At 39.9% G+C, this 21,436-nt stretch overlaps 1 protein-coding gene across 11 annotated transcripts in view; it reads right to left on the bottom strand.

The window, feature by feature from the left end:
• ZEB2 (zinc finger E-box binding homeobox 2) overlaps positions 1–21,436 on the bottom strand; it is a 135,500-nt gene that overhangs the window by 108,892 nt on the left and 5,172 nt on the right. For 2 of the 11 annotated variants that reach the window (XM_037736609.1, XM_037736610.1), the window contains exon 3: positions 1,260–19,994. The exons of the other annotated variants lie outside the window; for them this stretch is intronic. In XM_037736609.1, the coding sequence (XP_037592537.1) occupies positions 1,260–1,287 (28 nt within the window). In that variant the 5' untranslated portion in view covers positions 1,288–19,994. The remainder of the gene's footprint in view (positions 1–1,259; positions 19,995–21,436) is intronic. 11 annotated transcript variants of the gene reach the window in all.

The following is a 21,436-nucleotide window of genomic DNA, read 5'->3' as shown; positions in this document are numbered from 1 at the left end:
TCAGGCTATGGTAATTGTTTCCTCTTTTTTAGGAATTTTTCAGCAGAAACTGAAGTACCTCCATTGTAGGGTTTCTGGCATCCTGATTAGTCACACCTTGAAACAGTGATAACCAGAATTTAGTGAGCATTTTCTAGGCTCCAGATACTTTCTTTAGAATTTTGTGTAATACTCCCAAAGATTCTGTAAAACAAATACTGCTCCCAATGCTTAAGCATTAAGAACTGAAGCTCAGAGTGGTTAAGAAACGCACCCAGGGGCACAATCAAGAGGAAATGGCAGAATTAAAATGTGGACGCAAATTTGTTTGGGTCTGAATCCTGTGTTCTCTTCATTGTATTGAGTATCTTGCCTCCTTGGGGAGAGAGGATAACTGGGCTCTGTTTGTTACAAGTGAATAGATCTAGAGATGTTCTTGGAGCAGGAGTCTGGGAGGTGGAGATGTGAACCTGAAACACTGAAGCAGCTCACCCTGCAGGCTCTAGCAGATAGCACGTGGCAGGTGTGTGGACCAATTCAGAGCTTCTTTCATCATTAGTTGTGTAACCTCTTTGAGATATTAAAATAATATCTTAAATTCCCATCCCATTCACATCTCTTATGGCTGTTGTCCCAATCCTATTATTTAGGAACTTAATAATTTATAATAGCTTGGTCTTTTAAAATTGTCAAAAACTCTAATAAAATAGGAATATTTCACACATGCACAGACCCAACTCTGTGGACACCCAAAGGCTAGATCTTAAATTGTGTCCTATCATCACTGAAGAGGTAAAAATCTAAACTGTTGAAAAGCACAGTGCAAATATGAATTCCAATCAATCCTTGACTGTGCAACCTATAAGAAAAATCACTATTCTACTTATTATCTGTATCTATTAATAGTCTTCAATTGTAATGATAAGGCAGACATTTCAAATTGTTAGGCTGATAACTGATAAAATGTTAAATTATTGTTCTTTTTGGACAATGTAAATTCATTTCTGAAAAGGTACAAATCTCTAAGTTCATTTCCTTAAATTCTAGGGCCTTTAAGAAAGGTAGACAATGTAGGAATAAGCAGCTGTAATTTTTTTTTAAAGGCTACTGTTCCTTTAATGCCCAGCTGGTTCTGAGATGTAATAAAATTGACATATTGATTCCTTTGAATTTACAAATGCCTGTTTCATAAACTCCATCTCCAAAGCCTAGGCATCTTTAGAGCACTGTCATTTTTTTTCTCCAAATGGATCAATTATGTGCCCACGTAATCCTGTTACCTGTGAAATCCATGCATACTTCTCCCATTTGCTGCAGTTCCCAGGCGGACAAACTTGCATTATGTACGCATAAACAAACAGCGCATTTTCCTGATATTAGAGATTGTTTTCAAAGTGAAAGGCAATCTCTTGGGTCCTTTACTCAGAAAAAAAAAAAGAAAGAAAAAGAAAAAAAAAGGAAAAACTGCCTATTCAAGAAGTAACTCAATATATACATACACATATACTATCACCTGTCTACATATGTATTTATATTGACCACTCTGAACATTTCATTTAAATCACACAGTGTTGCTATGTTCAGTCCTTGAGCTGCTCCAAGCAAGGAACTCCTTCATTTTAGTTAAATTATGCTATGCAAGTTTATCACATTTTTTATTGCTATCTTTTCTCCTTTGTTGATAATTAGTTATTTAAGGGCAAATCATCCCCAAGACACCTTGAAACAATTGAGAAATGAAAATCCAAAGTGAATTAGGTTATAAAGTTTGCAGCTGTCTTATGGAAAGAAAAGTCTTCAGTATTTTTCACTGCAGCACTTGACACTCTCTGGCTCTGACTCTTTCTTAAACACACACAGAGTCCTTTATTGAAACAATTATAGAAAACAAAAAGATTCTGCTTCTACTACATTAGGAGGGAAATGCCTCAGAGGAGGCCTTTCCCATGTCTTAAATCAGTAACAGCAAATTGTCTTCTCATATACGCATGTTTACGTGTTCACATGTAGACACACCTACCACTACAAAATGCAGAAAGAAAGCTTATGTACAAATATATATGCTTAGACTGTGGCTGTAGAATCCCCTGAAAATAACCCACAAGCAAACATGCTTTTGTCTATGTGTGAACTCTCTGTGTGAGCAAAGTATTGTGCATGTTCTGCACAGAGATATGAATTCTTGCTTCATTCTTTCAGCCTGTGCTGTATCTGATTTTCCTCACTTCACTGGGCACCCAGCAGTCCAGTTACACTGCACTTGTACTCTACAATTTGTCTCTAAGAGATTCCCCAAATCACAGAATGTCTTGTCTGCTGTCCAACGTGCTCCCCATATGCAGAAAAGATGGTCTGAAAAATTGGGTTGTGCTTGGAGCCCTGTGGCCTGGCCCACCGCTGCCATTGTGTAGGAGTGGTTTTAAAGATAAATGGCTGCATGTTAACCAGATTTGACATGCTGTACAAAGGCAGGCACCTTTGGTCCCATGACACAGCCAAACAGAAAACACAACAAGCAAGCCTGGCAAAGATGTCCGATATGAATAAAAGCACAACAATTTGTCACATAGTTGCTACAAAATGTTAGCAGCTTTAGGGCTTGCCATGGGATGGCAGAGATAAGGCAGTGGAGAATTTAGAAGTTTGAGGATTGGTGAGTCTTAGGTAATGGAAGAGTTAATTCAGAAAAGGGGGAAAATAGTCATCGGAAAGGGATTATTTTCATCTGCTTCCTCATAAGGCCGAAGAAGGCCTTAATGTCATGAATTTAATCAGCAAGGCCAGTGTTCCAGGGTTTACTAAATTCCACTGTTTTGAAGGGCTGTCTGTTAACCATCTCTTTGCAAGCTCCCAAAGAGGTAACATATTCTAGGATTAGTTTCTTGAGGATCAACAACCATTTTTTTATTTTCTTTTTCCAAACTGACATAGTGATGAAAGAAAGAATAAATGTTGAGGATAAACATTCTTACACCCTACTTAGTCTCACTATTCACCCATAGAAACAGAATCAAATGCTGGGGTTTCTTTTCCAAATGTCCTTCAAGTCAATGATCATTATTGCCAGTGTTGCCTGTAACTCTAGAAATTCCATAATTGCTGTAACACTTCATCGTAGACTTTCTTCCTGACTCCAGGCTCATGCCCCTTTTAAACCTCAATTTCCTCATCAGTAAAAATAGTATTAAAATAATAGTACCCATTTCACAGTATTATTGTCAGGGCGACATCAGATGACAGGCAAAATTCTTAGCACAGGTCCCAGCATATTGTTTAAGTACTCAGCAAACGTTAGATAATATCATCTTTCATACAGTTGCCAGAGACATGTCACTGAAACGCAGATATGATTATGTCACTCTTCTTTAAAACATGGTTTGCAAGCTCACCATCACCTATTTACTGGATACAAGCCAAAAATGTGGGATAGGAGATTCTTCTGCTCCCTGACCACCTTTGCAGACTCAAATCAAGCTCATCCTCTTTGCTCATGCCCTGTGTTTTACACATCTCAGTCGGCTGACAATGCCTGCACTGTTCACACTTCCTCCTGGGTTGTACCTGCCATCCTCTCAGCCCAGCGTGCCGTGCCCTCTCAGCCCAGCGTGCTGGCGAAATCCATGTCCTATGACAACAGTTGCCTCAAAAGCCACCTCTGCCATGAAGTCTCCCCTCACTACCTGCTCCCAGATCTAGCTGTGCCATTCTCTGTACTCTCTCTGTACTGGGTACAAAGTTCTTCATGCACTTATCACATTTTCATCATTTCTTAAATGCACCCCCATTTCCCACTACACAGCAAGCTTCTCAGGGGCCCAGTCTCTAGCATCCATTTTTTGATCACAGCCTCAGCTGCAGAGCCTGTACATAGTAGGTATATAATTAATGCAAAGTGAACAAACACTACAGTTTTCTGCTGACATACCAGAGAAAGACCTAGAAAGGACCTGATGACATACTTTTCAATTACTGTTGCAATGAGAAGAATTTTCTTTTTCTTACAATGCAAAGCTCTGATCACCCTCAGGAATAAAGGTGAAGGAGCCCTGAGAAGAAAAAGAAAATGTGCATTTTTCTTTCATGAATCTGACATCAGCTTCAAAGAGGTGATGCTTGTAATAATAGCAGAATGAATTGAGTTAAGCTCACATGGCAAACTTTGAAACAAAAAAGGACTTTAAAAAAAATGCCAATCTAATGCTGGGATAGGCATGTAGTCCAGGCCTTTTCTGACAATCCTGATGACCCTGTAAGAGTACAGAGATGACACTTGGCGGGGGGAGCTTGTATAAAAAGACACTGTCATTCTGAACATATATATAACATTGGTGGAATCTCCCAAGTAACGCCACATTGTCCTGCTAAGCTCATAGGGCACTACGAACCAAACGTAAAGAGGTAAGAGTTCTACTGAAAATATTTCAAGAGGTAGGAAGATCCTGGTGCTCTATTGACGTCTGTGATTCTCTAACCCTCGTGACCCCTTGCAAACTCAGAACTAGTGCAGCCTGGAGCATGTCACAATACCTTCCCCATCCCATCACTCTGCTGAAATTTGAGCCAAGTCTCATGTGTTTGCAGTTCTTATGTTTACAGGTCCTGAAGGTAACCCAGGAAGCCATACTTTGATGAAGTCTGCACCCACCCCCGCTGAAGGTGAAGTTACTGCTGGAATATGAAATCGTCGTCATCACAGTTAGTGGGAGGCAAGAGCTGGTGAAAAGAGAGGGATCATGGAGTTAACTGGTGATCTTTCTGTTTCCTCCATTTATAGGTCTCATTTTATTTCTACTTGTAATATTAAACGGGAAACAGATTTAAAAATGAGAGAAATGATGGCATGCCACTTGGAACAACCAGCTGAGCTGTCACCTCTAAATTACACTTTTTATTTGTATCCTAAAAACGATCAGGAAGGGTCATGAGGGAAGGCACAATACCAGGCCTGAAATCAGAGGATAGCAAGATACTTTCAGAGATCCCTTGAGCTCGGGAATCTTGAGGCTGCCGTGAGCTAGGATGGTGCCACTGCACTCTAGTCTGAACCACAGAGTGGGACCCTGTCTCTAAAAATGGATGAATGAATGCATAGAGACACTCCCAGAGATAAAGTATTCCTTATTTTTCACCTCTCTCCCCAAAATGTCAGTAATAACCAAAAACATGACTTCAGAGTGAAATGAAATTATTGATTTCTGCCTGAAACAGAAAAAAACATGTAGAATATTTTACATGAGAGAGTTTGATTATCAGATTGATCTGCCACAATTAAATAAACATATTCTTAGGATGAGCTTTATATGGAGAGATCATTTTGCAGAATGCCAAACACAGAAGACAATGCTTAAAAAGCTCCACAAAGTCTCTTCACTCCAGTAGTATCAAGCCAGATACTCAAACCCCATCTTCTCAATTCATTATTACAATATTTTTAATTCATATTGTTCAGAGGGCCAGAATAAGCACCAGAAAGTTATATTTCTTCAATTAAGAGGAGATTTTAAAAGCCTAGTAGTTTAATAGTAAAAATATAGAAATAATTTTTAACTAGTATCTAATCTATAAATATACTCATGTGCTAATAGAATGCTTGAAATATGTTAAGTTGATACTATAATGTTTTAAATTATAGAAATTGTAGAAAATTGCAGATGTAACTTTTGTTGAAAGGAACGATGACATTGAAAAACAGTGAATTTCTGGAAACATTTTTCCTAGTGATAACTTTATTAACTGGTTTTAGATGTTTCTAGAGGGAATAACAAAGTTACAGTTTAAGATTCTAAGGAAAATATCAGCCTTATTATAAATTTTCTGTTTCTTCCTTAAACTTTAAAAATTTATTCTCAAGTATTTATTGGATAGGTTAATAGTCATTTTGTTTGTACTGCCTATACCATGAAAAGATTTCCCTCCAGGTCTGTATCTTATTGACGGGAGCATTTCACAGTCAAACAAATCCCAGTTAGTCAGATGTTCAGGTGTACAATTCTGACCCATGTAACAATTTTAGGCTTGCAATTTGTGTTGTTATATTTCTTAATCTAGGTCTAAAATATGTGCAGCATTGCTTTTAGAAAGTAAAAAACTGATGGATTGTGCCATCTATGGCAGCATTTGTTCAGCATTTGGTACGAATGGGAGAAAAAAGATACAGAATGCATGGATTGATTTTCAAATTACCTCAATATTTTGAAAACATTTTCACCTGCATGCTGAGAATGCTAAGAATGGCAAGGAAGGCAATTGTGCATTTGCACAGCCTCCACTGCATTCATTTATAAATTACCTCATCACTGACTGAAATTAACACTGATTCTTACAGGCAATTTCTCAATTTCCAATGCTAATTACATTTTTTTTACTTTTAAATTCTGTACCACCTGTTTTGGGCAAGACATCTTAGGCAGCGCGACCGCATTTAATCACAATTTTAATTAACCGCCCTGTAGATGTGAAAAAGAAGCAATTATAATGTAGATGAATGATGATTTTTCTGCATTAAATTGTTTTGTTTCCCTGGTATGTTGATTGTAACACAGCACACAAATACAGTAACTGTACAATTTTTTTCTATTGTAATTTAGTAATTGTTTTTGGAAAACCAGTTTGGGAATGAGTGACTTCATCTGTTTACAAATTGATTGATACTGTTCACTCACTGATTGCTGCGGCGTATATTTTGGTATTGCACAGCCTAGCATAAAATATAATTAGAGATGCACAGGCTTTGCAGCACCATTTTGGAATCTGAAAATCAACTGTAACTGAAGTATGTTTTCCTTGAGCATACTAGTATCAGTTGGGGCTGATGAAATGATAATCAAAACAATGGGCTTTCCAATTCCACCACAGTAGAAACCCTTGGTTTCAATCTGATAGTCTAATATGGTAAGTTTATGAATTACTCTGTACTAGGCCTGGGAGCTGGAGGATGGCAAGTCTGAAGCTTGCACAACTCACTCAGATCTGTATCACAAGGAGCATACAAGTGAGGTAAAGAAACAATGATGAAAAATAAAGAGTTGCTGCTTTGGAAATGGAAGGATTGTTCCAGACACCCAGGCACAATGCACTGGTGTGCTGTAGCGCTAGCCTATCTCATCTCTACACTATGATACAATAAGATCACATTCATGCTCCTGGCTTGCAGATACAGATCATTAAAGCTGTACCTCATTGCAGATAAATTCAAAGATCTTATTTATAGGAAGCAGAGCCTGTTCCACACTCAGCTAGAAATTGGATGGTGGGGGTAGGGGGTGAAAGAGCCATCAGTACCTGTTTATGAAACCTTATGCTAACTGATAGCTAGAAGATATACACTTACTATTCTCACATGAATTAGTGCCCTTCAGGAATGCCCTAGCCTAACGTCACACCCACTCCCAATCTCAGGAACTTTCTCCATTAATACACTGCTTTGGTATCGTAGGGCTTCTGTCTCCCTCCAATCATCCAATGAGTAGTTCTGAAATGTGCTCACTTGGATGAGTCCTGGGCTAGGCCATTTCTGCCAGCCTGGAAAAAAGGGGAAAAGGCCATGTAAGCAATTGTGGATGTTCAAGGGAAACTATTTACGAGACCTCTTCATCTCCTGCTTTGCTTCTTTTTACACTCCATTCCTTCGAAGATCCTAAACTAGAACAGTTCATTAAAAGGTGAGAAGTCATGTTGGTCCCAGCCATGGATTTGTTACAAAACATAACTAGAGCTATGGCTTCATTTAGAGCAATTTAAAGATAGAAGGTTATGAGCTGACAGGACAAAGCCGTTAATATCGAGATAGGGGTTGGGGGAGGAGGACTATTTGGATGGACTGCTGTTTGTCTCTTCCATAAACAGTTGCTAACAAAGTATTAATAAGAAACCCCAAACTGATGCCAAAATTCACATCGTATATTAAGTGAGAATCTGCCCCATTAATATGTTAAAAGCTCTCTTCCCCAGGTTGGAGATTACATGTCTAAATCTTGTTCATACCTATGGGATTGGGCAAAATTTTCTCATGAAACTAAGAGGACAGGCCACAGAGTGTCTTGCAATCTATGCTGTTTGCAAGCGTCTTTCTCATGCATGATGTAAAAACTAGCAATAAAGGTTTATTCTCTCCTAGCCACCCCTACCTGTATCATCCTTTCTGGCTGTGGGGATTATTTGGTATAAGTGAACATGGAGCAAAGCTACCACTGAAAAAAATGGGCAATTCATTAATTCATTTCACTCACTGCTAAGAAAGCACGGTTAATACAGGTAGAAACGCGGTTGTGTTTTACCCTGGACATTCTATTTCAGATTCTTAGTGGAGTCTCACTGGTTATTAGCAGCAGCAATACTTTTAGGTTGCTGAGCATTTTTCTCTCCTTTGCCACCTTCCTCACCTAACTCGTAACAGCTCTCAAGAAAGATGCTGTTTCATGAATGGAGGTAAAAATAACCTTGAATATCTCAAATTATAGCCTCTTTACATAATGAAAAGGGAGTATTCCGGCAGCAGATTTTTTTTTTTTTTTTTTCATAAAGTTGTTCCAGCAATAATGCTTGTTTGGAAGTTTCTAAAAGTGGTAACATCTGTGCTCCTGCTGGCAGATGCCAGCCCACCAACCTTTCTACGGGCAGTTTGTCTTTGAGAGAAAATAAAGTACCTGATCCCAGGCCTTAGTCAGTCTCAGCTCCCTGTATCTTCTCACTCTGACCCACTGCGCGTTCCTTCAAGCAGAGAGCTGCCTCCCATGGCTACCTCCTCAATATAAACTTGCTAACTAATCTCTTAGCAAACACTTGAAGCAAACCTGAAGAGTGGAAAAAGAGGCAGAGGGGGAACAAAAACCAAGCACAGATAAAGCTCAAGACACATTCAACAGGACACTGGAATCTAAATTTAGTACCAAACTTAAGATTTTTTTTTGATGGGCAAGCTGTTGCCTCTGGAAAAGGGATTTTCATAACAATTATTTCATTTTTAAGTCTCAATCTTAATTCTGCTGCTATCTCTTAAATAGGGCTCCCTTTAACATAAACTCCCTTGATTTTTTTTTTTTTTCTGTTAGTGGTGATGTGCCTACCCTTACAGGTATTTGTAAATGCTTTCTTTTATTACTGAATATCTCTTTAATAATTTGTCATTTTAAAAAGTCTACTCTGACTGCACTATGTACACACAAGGTAACTCTTCCTTAGGAATTTATGTGACAATCCAGTGCTGGAAATAAATAATGACTTTCAACCAATGATCAAAGAAAAATAAATCTTTTATCCTAGTAAGACTTTTAAAGACTGGAATCCCATTTTTAAATGGATAACAGCTAAGAGGCTACTGGCAATCTATTTATTTCCAAAACTGTGTTTTAATGCTGGCTACACAGAAACTGGATGAGCAAATGGACCCTAGGGTCTTCAAAGTTAAAGCTTTTAAAATAAAGTTGGTATGTAGTATTTGAAAACATATTGTTCAGAATTTAAGTTTTAATATCTAGGAATAAACAGAGCATTAAATCAAGCAAAACTGTGACAAGGCCAATATGCACATGGATGATGCCAGCAAGGCATCTTCAGCCCTTTGTTCACAGCTTAACAAAACTGTGCCGTCACACCACTTTAGTTCAACAGTGCCTGTCGAATGGGCATCAGCAGATCAGCCAATGCCTGTCATACACAGAGCTAGAAGATGGTTTGAAAGCAAGGGCTTATTCGACCCCCAAGTCTACTTGGAAAGTGAGGAGGATTTTAAATCATCTAGTAAAAACACCAGCCCCCTCCCACTCCAAAGTTAGAAGAGACGGGGAAGGATGACAATTTTTTTTCTTAAAGACATCAAGGAGAAAAAATGTTCTCAGGCAAAGGAAACACTTTTCATATTTGTTTTCTTTGTAAAAGCAATTATAAAAGTTTTGCAATCATGGAATTTTTCTTAAAGTGACCTTGTTGAGACTAAAAGTTGAGTATCATAGATATTTTAAGGTTTTGCCACGCTTCTTGACCTTTTAAACAACTTAATACATGTTCTTATGTTATCAGGATAGAGGGCATTATTTGACACAGAGAACTGGCGAACCCATGTTATGCAAAGGAGTATCTCTTCAAATATAATTTTTGCTACTTGTACTGGATTTTTGTTAGCCAAAATGCATTAGCTTTTTAATGGACAGTCCCCTGAGCTCTAGTCTCTGTGAACATTTAATCTGCTCAGAAGAGAACCCCCGAGAAAACAAACCTGGTAAAGAGAGGGATTGTTCACTTTCCTACAAGTTAACAATTAGAAAAAAAACCCAAACCACCTTAATTTCCTCCTATAACACTGATCATGAGATTTGGCTTTCAAGCTTTAATAAGTGCTGGGGAGGTGCCTCGGAACTTTCCTTCCGTTTAATTAAGTGTGCCCACTCCTCTTTAGGCATCCAATCAGATTAAGTGAGAGCAAACCCACGGAGCAAGGCTGGTGAGCCCTAGTGGTAAGAATTAGTTGAAGGTGTGCTGAATCCCAACCTTTCAAGCTCCTTCAGGATACGTGCTGCTGAGATCAGTACAGAAGCTGAGATTTCCCCGCACACTAAAGTTGAAAAGCTCTCGCTCTCAACCTCCCCCCGCCCCTCTGTCTTTCACTCTGCTGCTGTCAGTTTGCTGCCTGTACTTTGGCTGTCTCTTTTCCAGTCTCTACCCTGTGAGTTTCTGGCCTGCCAATTTCAACTTGAAGCTTGACTGGGCTGATTTGATGCAAATACCTCCAGGGAAAACCCTGAAACTGATGAACAGTTATGTCAAGTCGATTTTGCACCATCGGGAAAAGGTAACCTCTGCGAGAAAAAAAAACAACAAGGTTAAAGAGACAAGGGCTTTTCACGTGTAATACCTCTGCTGCACATCTCGTTCACTGTTTACCATCCCTCAGAAATTGTAACTGTCAGAATTAGTCCTAATTGCAGATGCGAAAGCTGCCATTATAATAAAAACAGAGGCAGTGCAGGCATTAAATGTAGCAGCCTAATTTGTGAGACTACAGAAAAGGTAGAGTAAATGAATATTTCATTACTTTAATTACCAGTGACTACTCTTTTCTTGCTGTCTTATGATAAGTGTTGCTGTAACTAGCAACAGCAAACATCCACTAAAACATAAAGTGCAATAATCGTCCTGCTGTCAGGATCACCACTTTAAAATACGAGCAGGGAAAAAATATAATGGTTTATCTATTTCTTAGAGATTGCAGAAGTAGAAGATGGAAATTCATTTAATGTCAGGGGAAAAAAACGCACACACAAAGGCACCAGTAAACAGGTTTTAGTCAGAGAATAATGGCTCCGAGAGAGAAGGAGGAAAAAAACCCCAGTTGACTATACATTTGAAATGTTAGCCCTAAAAAAATGCTAGAAAGTGAAAAGTAGGAGGTAATAGTGTTTGGATTTTTTAAGGCAAAATTTTGTTTGTGTTGCACAATGTAATTGCTTGAACATTAGAAAATAAAACTCAAGCGACTAGGGGAAAGACAAGGAAAGCAAGTGGTTTTCAAGTGATTAAGCAAAGGTGGAAAAAGTTCAAGTTGGCAAAAGTTTAGAAGCTCAGTCCAGTTCCATTTAAAAAGACTAGATAAAGCCTGCCAGAAAAAGGACTTTGCCTGCAGTTTCAGAGTACTGATTCATAAGATTTGGGGAGTATCAACAATTACCACTGACACTTTAAAAAATCCTGGGCAACTCTATATAAATGTCAATTTCAGGTAAAGGGGCAAAGTGAGGTGGGAGGTGGCTGGATTGTGGGAGGTGGGAGGTGGGCTGGGAGTGGGGGTGTGGTTGAGGAGATTGCTGAGACTGGTTGAAGCCAGCCTGTCTCTGCATTTATCACTCTGTCCCAGAGGAGGTGTTTGTTCAACATAGCAGTTTGACAGCACAAAAACACTGTGGCCAGAAGCCCTATCAAAGAACCTACTGACACGTATCATTTGTGGTCTTGGTTTCACAGGGCAAGGCTACCTCACAATTATCTGCACAAGTATAAAACTCCACATATTTCTCAGTGTTCAGTATAGTTTTAAATCTCCCCCCACCCTTTTTTCTTCTAAATATTGTAAACACTACTTTAAAATGCTATCTTTATTCAGTACTCCAGAATGCTGTTTTTAAAACCATAACAATTTGCAATCAGTTTAGGATAATCTCTGTTAAGGTTGGTAATACTGAAGGGAAATGGGGGAAAACATTACAAAAGCACAAAGCTAGTAATTTATCCTAAATAATACACTTAAAGCTTAGATTAATAGGTGTAAGTTTCATAAGAGTCATGTGGCATAGGGAACACATTTTTCCCCTACAATAAATCCTACTAAACAAGAATCTACATTAATTCTTCGCCTCTACTATTTTTGTTTAAGTGTATTTCATTCACAAGCCAGACGATTGTAGTGAAAGTTAAAGAGGAAAATTCTCAGAGTTTGGATCCTAGGGTGCATTTGTGTTTGTGTGCATGTGGGAATGTGTGCACACGGGCTGTATTTAGTTTTCAAATTCCCATCAGCAGAGCAAAGGTGATGGGAAATCTTTAGAGGACAACCATTTTGCTCAGAGATGTTTCCCTCTTAATGGGTCTATTTATTATGAAAACACAGCTTACTGAGTTCCTTATATACAAACCTCACCTCTTAAAACTGAGAATTCTCATGATGTGAAACACTTCCATTGATGTGCATGGTGTCTAAAATAGAAACTTAGGTACTTCCAAGAATAGGCAATTGCAATTTCTTTGATTACGGTTACTTGGATATACAAGACAATAAATATTTTCTTAAACTAAGAAACAGTGAAAGCTATATATTACATTTATAGATCACTTGGGCACTGAATTCCTTGAAATTTACTCATCCATTCGAGAGAAAAAAAAAACCTCAGATTTTATATAGCACAATATTTTAATCTGTCCATCTATTACAGATTATTTCTTATTTGGGGGGAGGGAGTAGCTATCCCCTTGTCAGGAGTACCTTTCCTAGAGTTAATTACTATAAAAATAATAAGAAACAGTATATAGAGAACAAAAATCACTACGTTGTCATATGGGCAATGTAACTATTAAAGAGGAATCCATTACAGTTGTTTTTTTTTTTAAATGTAGAATACATTTTAGGAAATCAGGAATGACTACCTATTCCCAAAAGAATGTAGTCATCTCCTCTCTCACCTGAGACTATATTAAAATGTTTCCATCTTGCTTTATCCTGAAGATTTAAAAATATACCTTCATATATTTATGATGCATAAAGTTCGCCAACTGACCAGTTCTGTGTTTACTGTTTGATTAAAAGAATATCTTCTTGTACACAGGATTTAAAATTTTAACTTCAAAAGATTCAAGTGCAGAATTAGACTTCTTCTAGTTTATAGTAAAGTGTTGTGTGGGTTTAAGATGAAATCACACACAGCAACCAAGAAAAATTTAGAACGACTTAAAAATGGATTAGGTACAATAGAATATGACATTTAATTCCATAGATTATAGGAAAAGTTATTTGGAGTCTTAATTTTATAGCAGTGTTAAATTAAAAAGGAAGAAAGTGTGAAAGGTAACCTGAATATGCACACTAACAGTTTCATATTGTCTTCTAGTTCTAACCACTACTTCAAATCCCAATCCCTGGACCCAGCTCAGTAACAGAACTAAATTTGTAAATAATCATGAATCATTATGATGATTACATTTCTCAATTGAAAAATGAAAGCAAAGTACAATCAGACCCTTCTTGAAACATTTGCTTCCCTTACACTCTTAATGTGTCTGTGCTGCCTGCTCTTCCAAAGTCTGGTTTTTAGAAACCCATATTAATTTCCAACCAAGGCTGCAGCACCCATTGTAAATGTACATGGCTTTATCAGCTCTCATAGTTTCTTGGGTCACAAACGCATAATATCTGATGACACAGTGATCATCTTCCTTCTCCTTTCTCTTTTCAGCTCCTCTAACTTTCCTGTCAGAAGCCTGAAAAAATATGCGCAGTTACTGTTGCTGAGGGGAGACAAAGTTTAACTTCTGGGTTGGCAATCGGAGAATAATTCATGAGCAGATTTCTAGCAAATGATATGATTTGCTAAATTTTGGTCTTTGATTTATATTTATGTACTCCTGCTACTGCTAAGGTTTTGCCAACCTCAATTAGATCATGAATGAGATCATTTTAATTCAGCCCCCAAACTGTGACCTGACCATGGTCTGAAAGTGTTCAAAAAGTAATTTTAAGCCTCCCTTTGATTTGAAAAGGAATACTGCATGCTTGGTCGTTCATACAAATAACATAAAACTTAATTATTGGATGATTTGGCAGAGGACCTTCTTGCCAAACAACAGTCAATGCCAGCTACTGTGATGCTGGCGCTGCCCGGGCCCCCGAGCCCACAGCCCCCTTGCATACGGGCATTTGTTCATTGTGTCTTAGGGCAGGATGCTTTCAAATAGGATTCACGGATCTGGGAGGCAGGGTGCAACTTGAAGGGTGTACCATATTTATAACTCCAGTTTAAAAATGCTGTCTCACCTAGAAGGGAAGTAGATCTGCGCTGTCAAATCACCAGGAGGCTGTGACAAAGGGAGCTTGCAGCCTGACACACGGTGTAACAACATAGCAAACACCTTTAATTCCGTCATGTCTCATACCCTTTACTTTCTCACACATTTGTGGCTGCTCGAATGTTGACACCTACACTCTTTTTTCGAAACTAAATAAGGCAATCTTATTTAAGCCCAAATGCAACACCTGTAAAGTTATTCTTGTGCCCAGCAAAAAATAACCATTAACTCCTTCCTCATAAATGTCTCTCTGCTTGCTTTGGAAAGTCTCAAGCTGGTAACGGCCAGCCTGAGGCCCTGACTCTGAGGTTCACATGACCTCCCAGCTTCGGACAGATAGGCAGTATTTCCCCCTTGAAAAGATGTGAAGGCTGAGATCATATCACTGTCCAAACTGGCTTCTTACAGCTTTCAAGTTGAAGCCCCTTTCTTCATCACAAACTTCTGGTGTCTTTTATAGGAAGGAGAGAGGCCCCAGCTGCTTCATTCCCTCTAGCTACCGTAGTCTAATATTTTAAAAGCTAGAAATGAAAATAGCTTTTCTAAAGATATTTCCTGGAATTTTTAATGTGCTGCCTTGATTCCTTTTTTCTATCTTTTTTTTTTCCTTGCCAATTATAAACCACCATTTGGAGGGCTTATGAGCAATGTAAGTCCACCTCATCTAATTAAACCACATTGTTTTAAAAGCTTGAACAGTTTTCATGCCTATAAGACTTGTCTGAATAATAAACTGCTAGAGCCAGAATACTGAGTGTCTTTGGAGAGCCAGGATTTTATCTGCTGAGCGCAAGGGGCCAGGCACTCAAAGAGTTAAAGAGTGTTCCCGCATTGCTGGGTAGGTTAATATCACAGCTGCCTGGTAAAGCATTATCCCGGTACCTCACTTAACAAAAGCCTCCTTTTGCAAACAGACTCCCACTTTCCCCCCAAGTGTCCAAAGGTGTTTACTGAAGTAAATCTGCCTAAATCCTTCATTGCTTGGGTCATGGGGGTAGCTAGGAGGGGTGGAAGGTGTAGGGATAATCTCTTTTTGTAAATTCTGTAAATCTTCTGGGAAAAAGAAAAAAAAAATCAGGAATCTGTGTCACATGTTCGCATACAACTTCTAATATATCCGTTAGTTTTGCTCTTAAAAGTGAAATCTGCCACAAGGACTATTGGAAAAGCCCCTGTTTCAAATCATTCACTCTGCTGTTGGAAGAGATGGCACTTCCAAAGTTGTGTGTGTGTGTGTGTGTGTGTGTGTGTGTTTGCGCGCGCGCGCGCGCGTGTGTGCACATGTGGTGCATGTGTGTGAGAGCATTGTATCCTTAATCTAATTGTTGGGAGAAAACTGGCATCTCAAAAGTGGTTTCAGAAAGGGGAAGAAAAAGACAAGACAGTCTAGGAGCAAGATAATGTCGCTGAAAAGTTGTCACGAGAGGTTTCTGCTCTGGCTGTGGTCTCATTCCCATACCATTAACTGCATGTTACTTTTGCATGTTGAAAATGGTGGCAAATGACACAGTAAAACCTGACAGGTCTGCCTGCGAGGGTTTAAACAGTTCCCAGGAAGAAGGGGCCTTTAGGCACAAACTTTCTCTCACAAGAGAACGTGAATACCACCAACCCCTCCCTACAAATCTTGAAGCATCCAGTTTGAGATACAAAAAGGCTGTCATCTCACAAATGTTAAACATACTAAAAAAATCTGAAAAAAAAGTATGGAGAAGGTGTGAAAAACGTGGCACTTTACAGCCCTCAAAGCTTTTTAAAATAGCACAACTTTTCCCCCTAAAATTCTTTTCAGAGAATTTTTTTTTTCCTTTTTGGCTCATTTGAGAGTTTCTTCTTGGCTTTTTTCCCCTTTCATTTGAAAATATGAATTATCATAAAAAGTCAGGGGGAAAAATGGGAAAGTCTTTTCCAGTTTTCCTGAGGATTTATCAGTGTGTTCAGCCTGGGTGTGAGCACCCGTCACTGAAATCAGACCAAGGGGCCCAGTCTGCAGCTCGCCTGTCCCTCCCACGCCCAGGGCCCTCACCTCTCTGGTCCGCTGGTAAACAATCAGACTTATTAAAGCCAAATCGCAGGCAGCACTCAAAGGCGGGAAGTCCACACACCTGACCCCAAATCTAACAGGCTTCTGGGGGAGAACTGGATCCCCTCCTGACACTTTTTACCTCAAGTGTTGAGCGGGTGGCCATGAATAGTACAGGCATGCCATCTTGTAACACTATATGCCTGTCAGGAGGGACAGGGCCTGGTGGAGCATCAGCTATATAAGGCTGGTAACTAGGGGAAGCCCAACAAACAGCCACAAACACCTAAGTTATTTTACTCAGCCACTACCCTGTGCCTGCGCCTCTCTCTCTCTCTCTCTCTCTCTCTCTCTCTCTCTCTCTCTCTCTTTCTTTTCATCTTGGCTTTCTGTGGCAGAATGCAAATGGAGCCTGCCGGCGGTGAAAGGGCTGAATTGTGATTAAGAAGAAGAAGAGCTCCTTTCTTTGTTCTCCCCTCAGGGGATGTTTACTGGGAGAGACACAGCGGATCAGATATGAAAGGCATTCAGGTCAGCATTGATGTGAGCGAAAGTGAAATCATACCTAAGGCATTGAAAAGACCGCCGTGTCAGAGGTTCAGCTAACGGTGCAGCTACTGTGTGTGTGTGTCTTCCCGGAGAGGCAAAAATCTTTTCACAGACTGGCGATTTTTCCCCTCTCAAATTTACTACAAAATTATAAAACTTTCCCCCTCCCCCGTTTGCCTCCCACCAGATGACCCAAGAGTTGGTATTTTCTCTCTTCATGGACCACACGCGAAATCAGACCAACTTCTAATAACTGTGTTTCCTAAATGAACCATCAAGGCACCATCTGAACTGTGATTTTCTTTTAAACAGGTGTATTCATGTAGGCTACATATATGTGTAATATGTAGGGCAGAACGAATAGAAGATAAAAGCCAAAAGACACAGGCAGGGATGGGTTCTCCTCTTACCTCCCTCAGAGGAAACACAAGACAACACACACACACATGCACATACACAGTATAAAAACACTACAGAACACCTTAAAACGAAATCCTTTATTTACTTTGTAACTACTAGTTACACTTTTCCTGAGAGCTTTTGCTCTGACACGACTGTCACCCAAGATAAAAGTATTTGGCACATAGCTATGAAGGCAAAGGCTTCCATGTAGCCTACTGATTATTATCGTTTTCCTTTTAAAAACTGCTTGATGAAGAAATACTTGGATCTTACTTTTTAAAAGTTTACACTCCCCACAGCCCAAATAGTCATTCAATAGATTTTCCAAGTGGTAAGCTGATGCTGTTGGCATAAACAGAGCTATGTAAATATATACAAAATTCACAATCACAGCAAACATACAAATAATGAGGAGGTGCCTAGATGTTTCAAGGCTTAAAAATGAAAAGGAAAATTACATTTCACCTTCTGATTGCTAAAGACAGAAAAGAAATAAAGAGGGGGAATAGGGCTATACTTATTGGTTTAAATCATCCTTCCCTCTTCTCTGAATTATTTTTTTTCAACCTTCACATCTTGGCTAAAAAGCATATTTGGGCTTATGTTAACATCTGCTTTTGTGGTGACATTTAATTCTGTATATTTTCAACTAGTGTTTCTGCATCACAGATTTTCCTCCTTTATCTCTTTGCTCTGAAAAGACAACCAAAGAGCAATCAAAAAGGTGTCTGACTTGGCCATTCAGACAATTGCCCCCTTGTGGGAATGTGGGAATGAATGGTACAGTGGACACCCCAGCACCATTGACGTTATAAACATGTAAATGAAACACATTAGGGCAGACAATCAATTGTCTGTGAGCATTGCAAACCTGCACTCCCTCTCTCTGTGACAGGCACAAAATAGTGTCTACCTTGGGAAGCCACGGTGCTGGAGAGGAAAAGGACAAAGAATTTCCTTTCACACAGAAGAAAATGCACCTTAAAAGCCTTGGAAGAATGCAGATGACAAAAACTGTTGCAAGGAAAAGAATCTCCCACATCTTAGAATAAACGCGGCACTGCTAGAGAGGCTAGCAACTCCCTCCTTTCCTACCTTCGGGGTAGACACACATTTTTCCCAGGAAATAGACTTAACATGGCATTAGGGTCTTTAATAACCTCTTAGAATTTTCTTTAAGCAAATTAAGGAAAAAGGGAAACACTGAAGCCTATGACATAGCAGTTGAGCAGGGAACTTTAATCTTGGTTTTACCCTATTTGAAAACACATGCTTGAAGATGTGAATTTATTTGTATTGGGCAACAGAGAAACAATGCAAAGTTTAAAATCCTCAGCTCAGCCTTACTACTGGTAGACTGTCACCCTATGGACACCACCAGCCTACTGGCTCTGCTACGAAGGAAAGCATGTTTCTACCCCAATAGACTTAGCTTTTCCAGACCAAAATAAAACAAATAATACCGCCTTAGATACGTAGCCCCCCAGCCTTGTGTGTGTGCACCATGACAAAACTTGCAGAAGATCTCCACAGAGAAAAAAGGATGGAGATGGATATCTTTGGAGTGCCCTCAGAACTGGTACCTGCCACACAAGCTGCCCGAGTGCTCTGAGAGTCAGCAAAACAGGCTCCCTATAAGCTCATCAACTTTACGAAGAAAGCTACTTGCCAAAGATTTCCACACTTTGCAAAGATAACCAAGTCTGGACTGACTGTGATCCGAAGGAAACTTCCCTGCCTAAGTGTGTGAGACTCTTGTTGCTCCATCCCAACTTCACCTCTCAGGGAGGAGAGCTAGGAGTCACCTTCTGGAGAAGGGGTTGACTGCATTTTCTTTCCTTTTCATTTAAGCATCTCTGAAACGGGAGCAACTTCTCCGTCCCTCATTGCCTCTAAGCATCACCAGCAGCACCTCCATTCCTTTAAGGAAGTGGTAAAGAGTGAGGGCTTATTTTAAACAGGGATAATCATTTCTGCTCTTCTGATTGTTTCTCCTCTAGGATCCAAAGCCCTGAGAACATTTAACTTGGTCCCTGTTCTTTGCCACTGAAAATCAGAGACCAAAGGCATTTGTAAAAAGCCCCTCTTCTCCTTCACACTGTCCCCAATCTTTTAATGGAAACTCTGGAGAAAAATCAAATTTAACTTTTCTTTCCTTCTCTTATTTCCTTTTTCTCTTCTCCTAATTCAGTTTTCCTTGAAAAGACAACTTTATTCCTTTCTCTGAAACAAGCAGTTTCCGGATTTGATTTTTGCTACAACGCGCATGTGTCTGTGAGATTTTTCAGAGGCTGATGCTGGAAGGTGGCGGGCTGGGGAGGCAGCCCCTCTTCCTGAGCTCCGTGGGAGGCAGGAGGGGAGCAGGAGCATCCCAGGACCCGCTGCCCGAATCTGGGGCAAAAGCAACAAACTTTGCAAGTTACAAATGGGCCGCACCGGTGGCAAGCAGCAGCAGGGCATCTCCCGCTCCGAGAGCTCATTTCTGACTCCAAGGCTGTGTGGAGATAGTGGGGTATAATCAGGGGAAAGGAAAAGGGGGGGCTGGGTTTCCCCCTCCTCTCCAGCTTCAGTGAAAGTGTTACAAAGTGAGTCAGGCGACAGGATCATCTGACTGAACTTTCTTGAAACCGACACACATTCTTGTCTGCGGGCAGCTCGCTTTTTGCCTCCTTCCCCCTCACCCCACTCCCTCTTTCCTCCTGCACATCTTATTTTCTGGGAAGAGATTTCATCCCTTCCATGTGGGGGAAAGGAGACTAACTGCCTGCTATGGGTTAACTTGGCCCTGGCACTGCCTTTGCCAGGCATCTTGCTAGCCTGAGAATCTGGAAGGTTGTATTTTAGGTACTTGTTTCTCTCTTTGTACATTTCTTTTCCTTCAACTGCCTCCTTCTCCTTTGCTTTTTAATAAATGTACACAGCATTGTCTTCTAACCCACGTTCTTGACCGGCCTTACACACACACACACACACACACACACACATACACACACACACACTGCTTTACACATTTTATCTCCTGTCGCCTTAGTCTATATATACACTGTTGACTTCATTAAAATTATATAAAGTGCCATTCTAGGTTCCTGGATGACCATCTTTTCTTTTTTTTTTTTTCTTGCAGCTTCTACTTCTATGATTATTATTGCCATTATTTCTTTCCAGGAATTTCTATATGATTTTGATAAGCATCATCATATTTAGTGTTATCAGCAAAGACACAAGCTCAAAAGTGACATCTTTTCCATGCATCCAGGAAAGAAGAAAAATCCACTCAGTTCAGATAAATCCTAGCAATTCCCAAAGGGAGAGGCATTGGATACGTGTTTGATGAGAAAGAAAATGAAAAAGAGGTGGGGGTGGTAGTACACTACCTGCTTCTCAAAACCAGAACATTACTCAGTCAGATTAAACCCAATGAAAAACACTGACAAGTAACCAATATACAGCATGTTTTCCCATAGATTATTTGGAAAAGGAGACAGGTAACAGTCAAAGTTAGAGAAGCTGTAAGCAAAAGACAAGCTTGATGTTAAGTGTGTAGGATCTGGACTAAACGCCTTAAAATGTGCAATTCAACTTTCCACTTCGGAATGTGGAGGCTTCTCCCAAGTTAGTGGCGGGGTGGAGGGGAAATGGTTGCAGTGTACATGACTGCGGACATCTCTGGCACTTCATTCCACCTGCGAAGCCCCCAACCGGCCTCCCTCTATGCCAGGTCCCCCAGGGGTTCCCAGGAAGCCGGGATCCCTCTATTTCCTTAGACCTGGGCTCTGGCCTGACCTCGCTGCTGGGGCCAGGCTGGTGATCGGTGGCAAAATCCCGAAGGAGGTGGAAGGAGGAAGGCAAGAAGAAACGCACACTTTAAATAGTCTTCCCTGCAGAAGAATACTTCTGGGAGCCTTGTTTTAAATCTCATTCTCTTTTCTCTCAAAA

Source organism: Cebus imitator, unplaced genomic scaffold (assembly GCF_001604975.1).
Source record: "Cebus imitator isolate Cc_AM_T3 unplaced genomic scaffold, Cebus_imitator-1.0 Scaffold27, whole genome shotgun sequence".
Lineage (NCBI taxonomy): Eukaryota > Metazoa > Chordata > Mammalia > Primates > Cebidae > Cebus > Cebus imitator.
The sequence above is the reverse complement of the archived record's forward strand: the minus strand, read 5'-3'. Positions and strand labels throughout refer to the sequence as shown.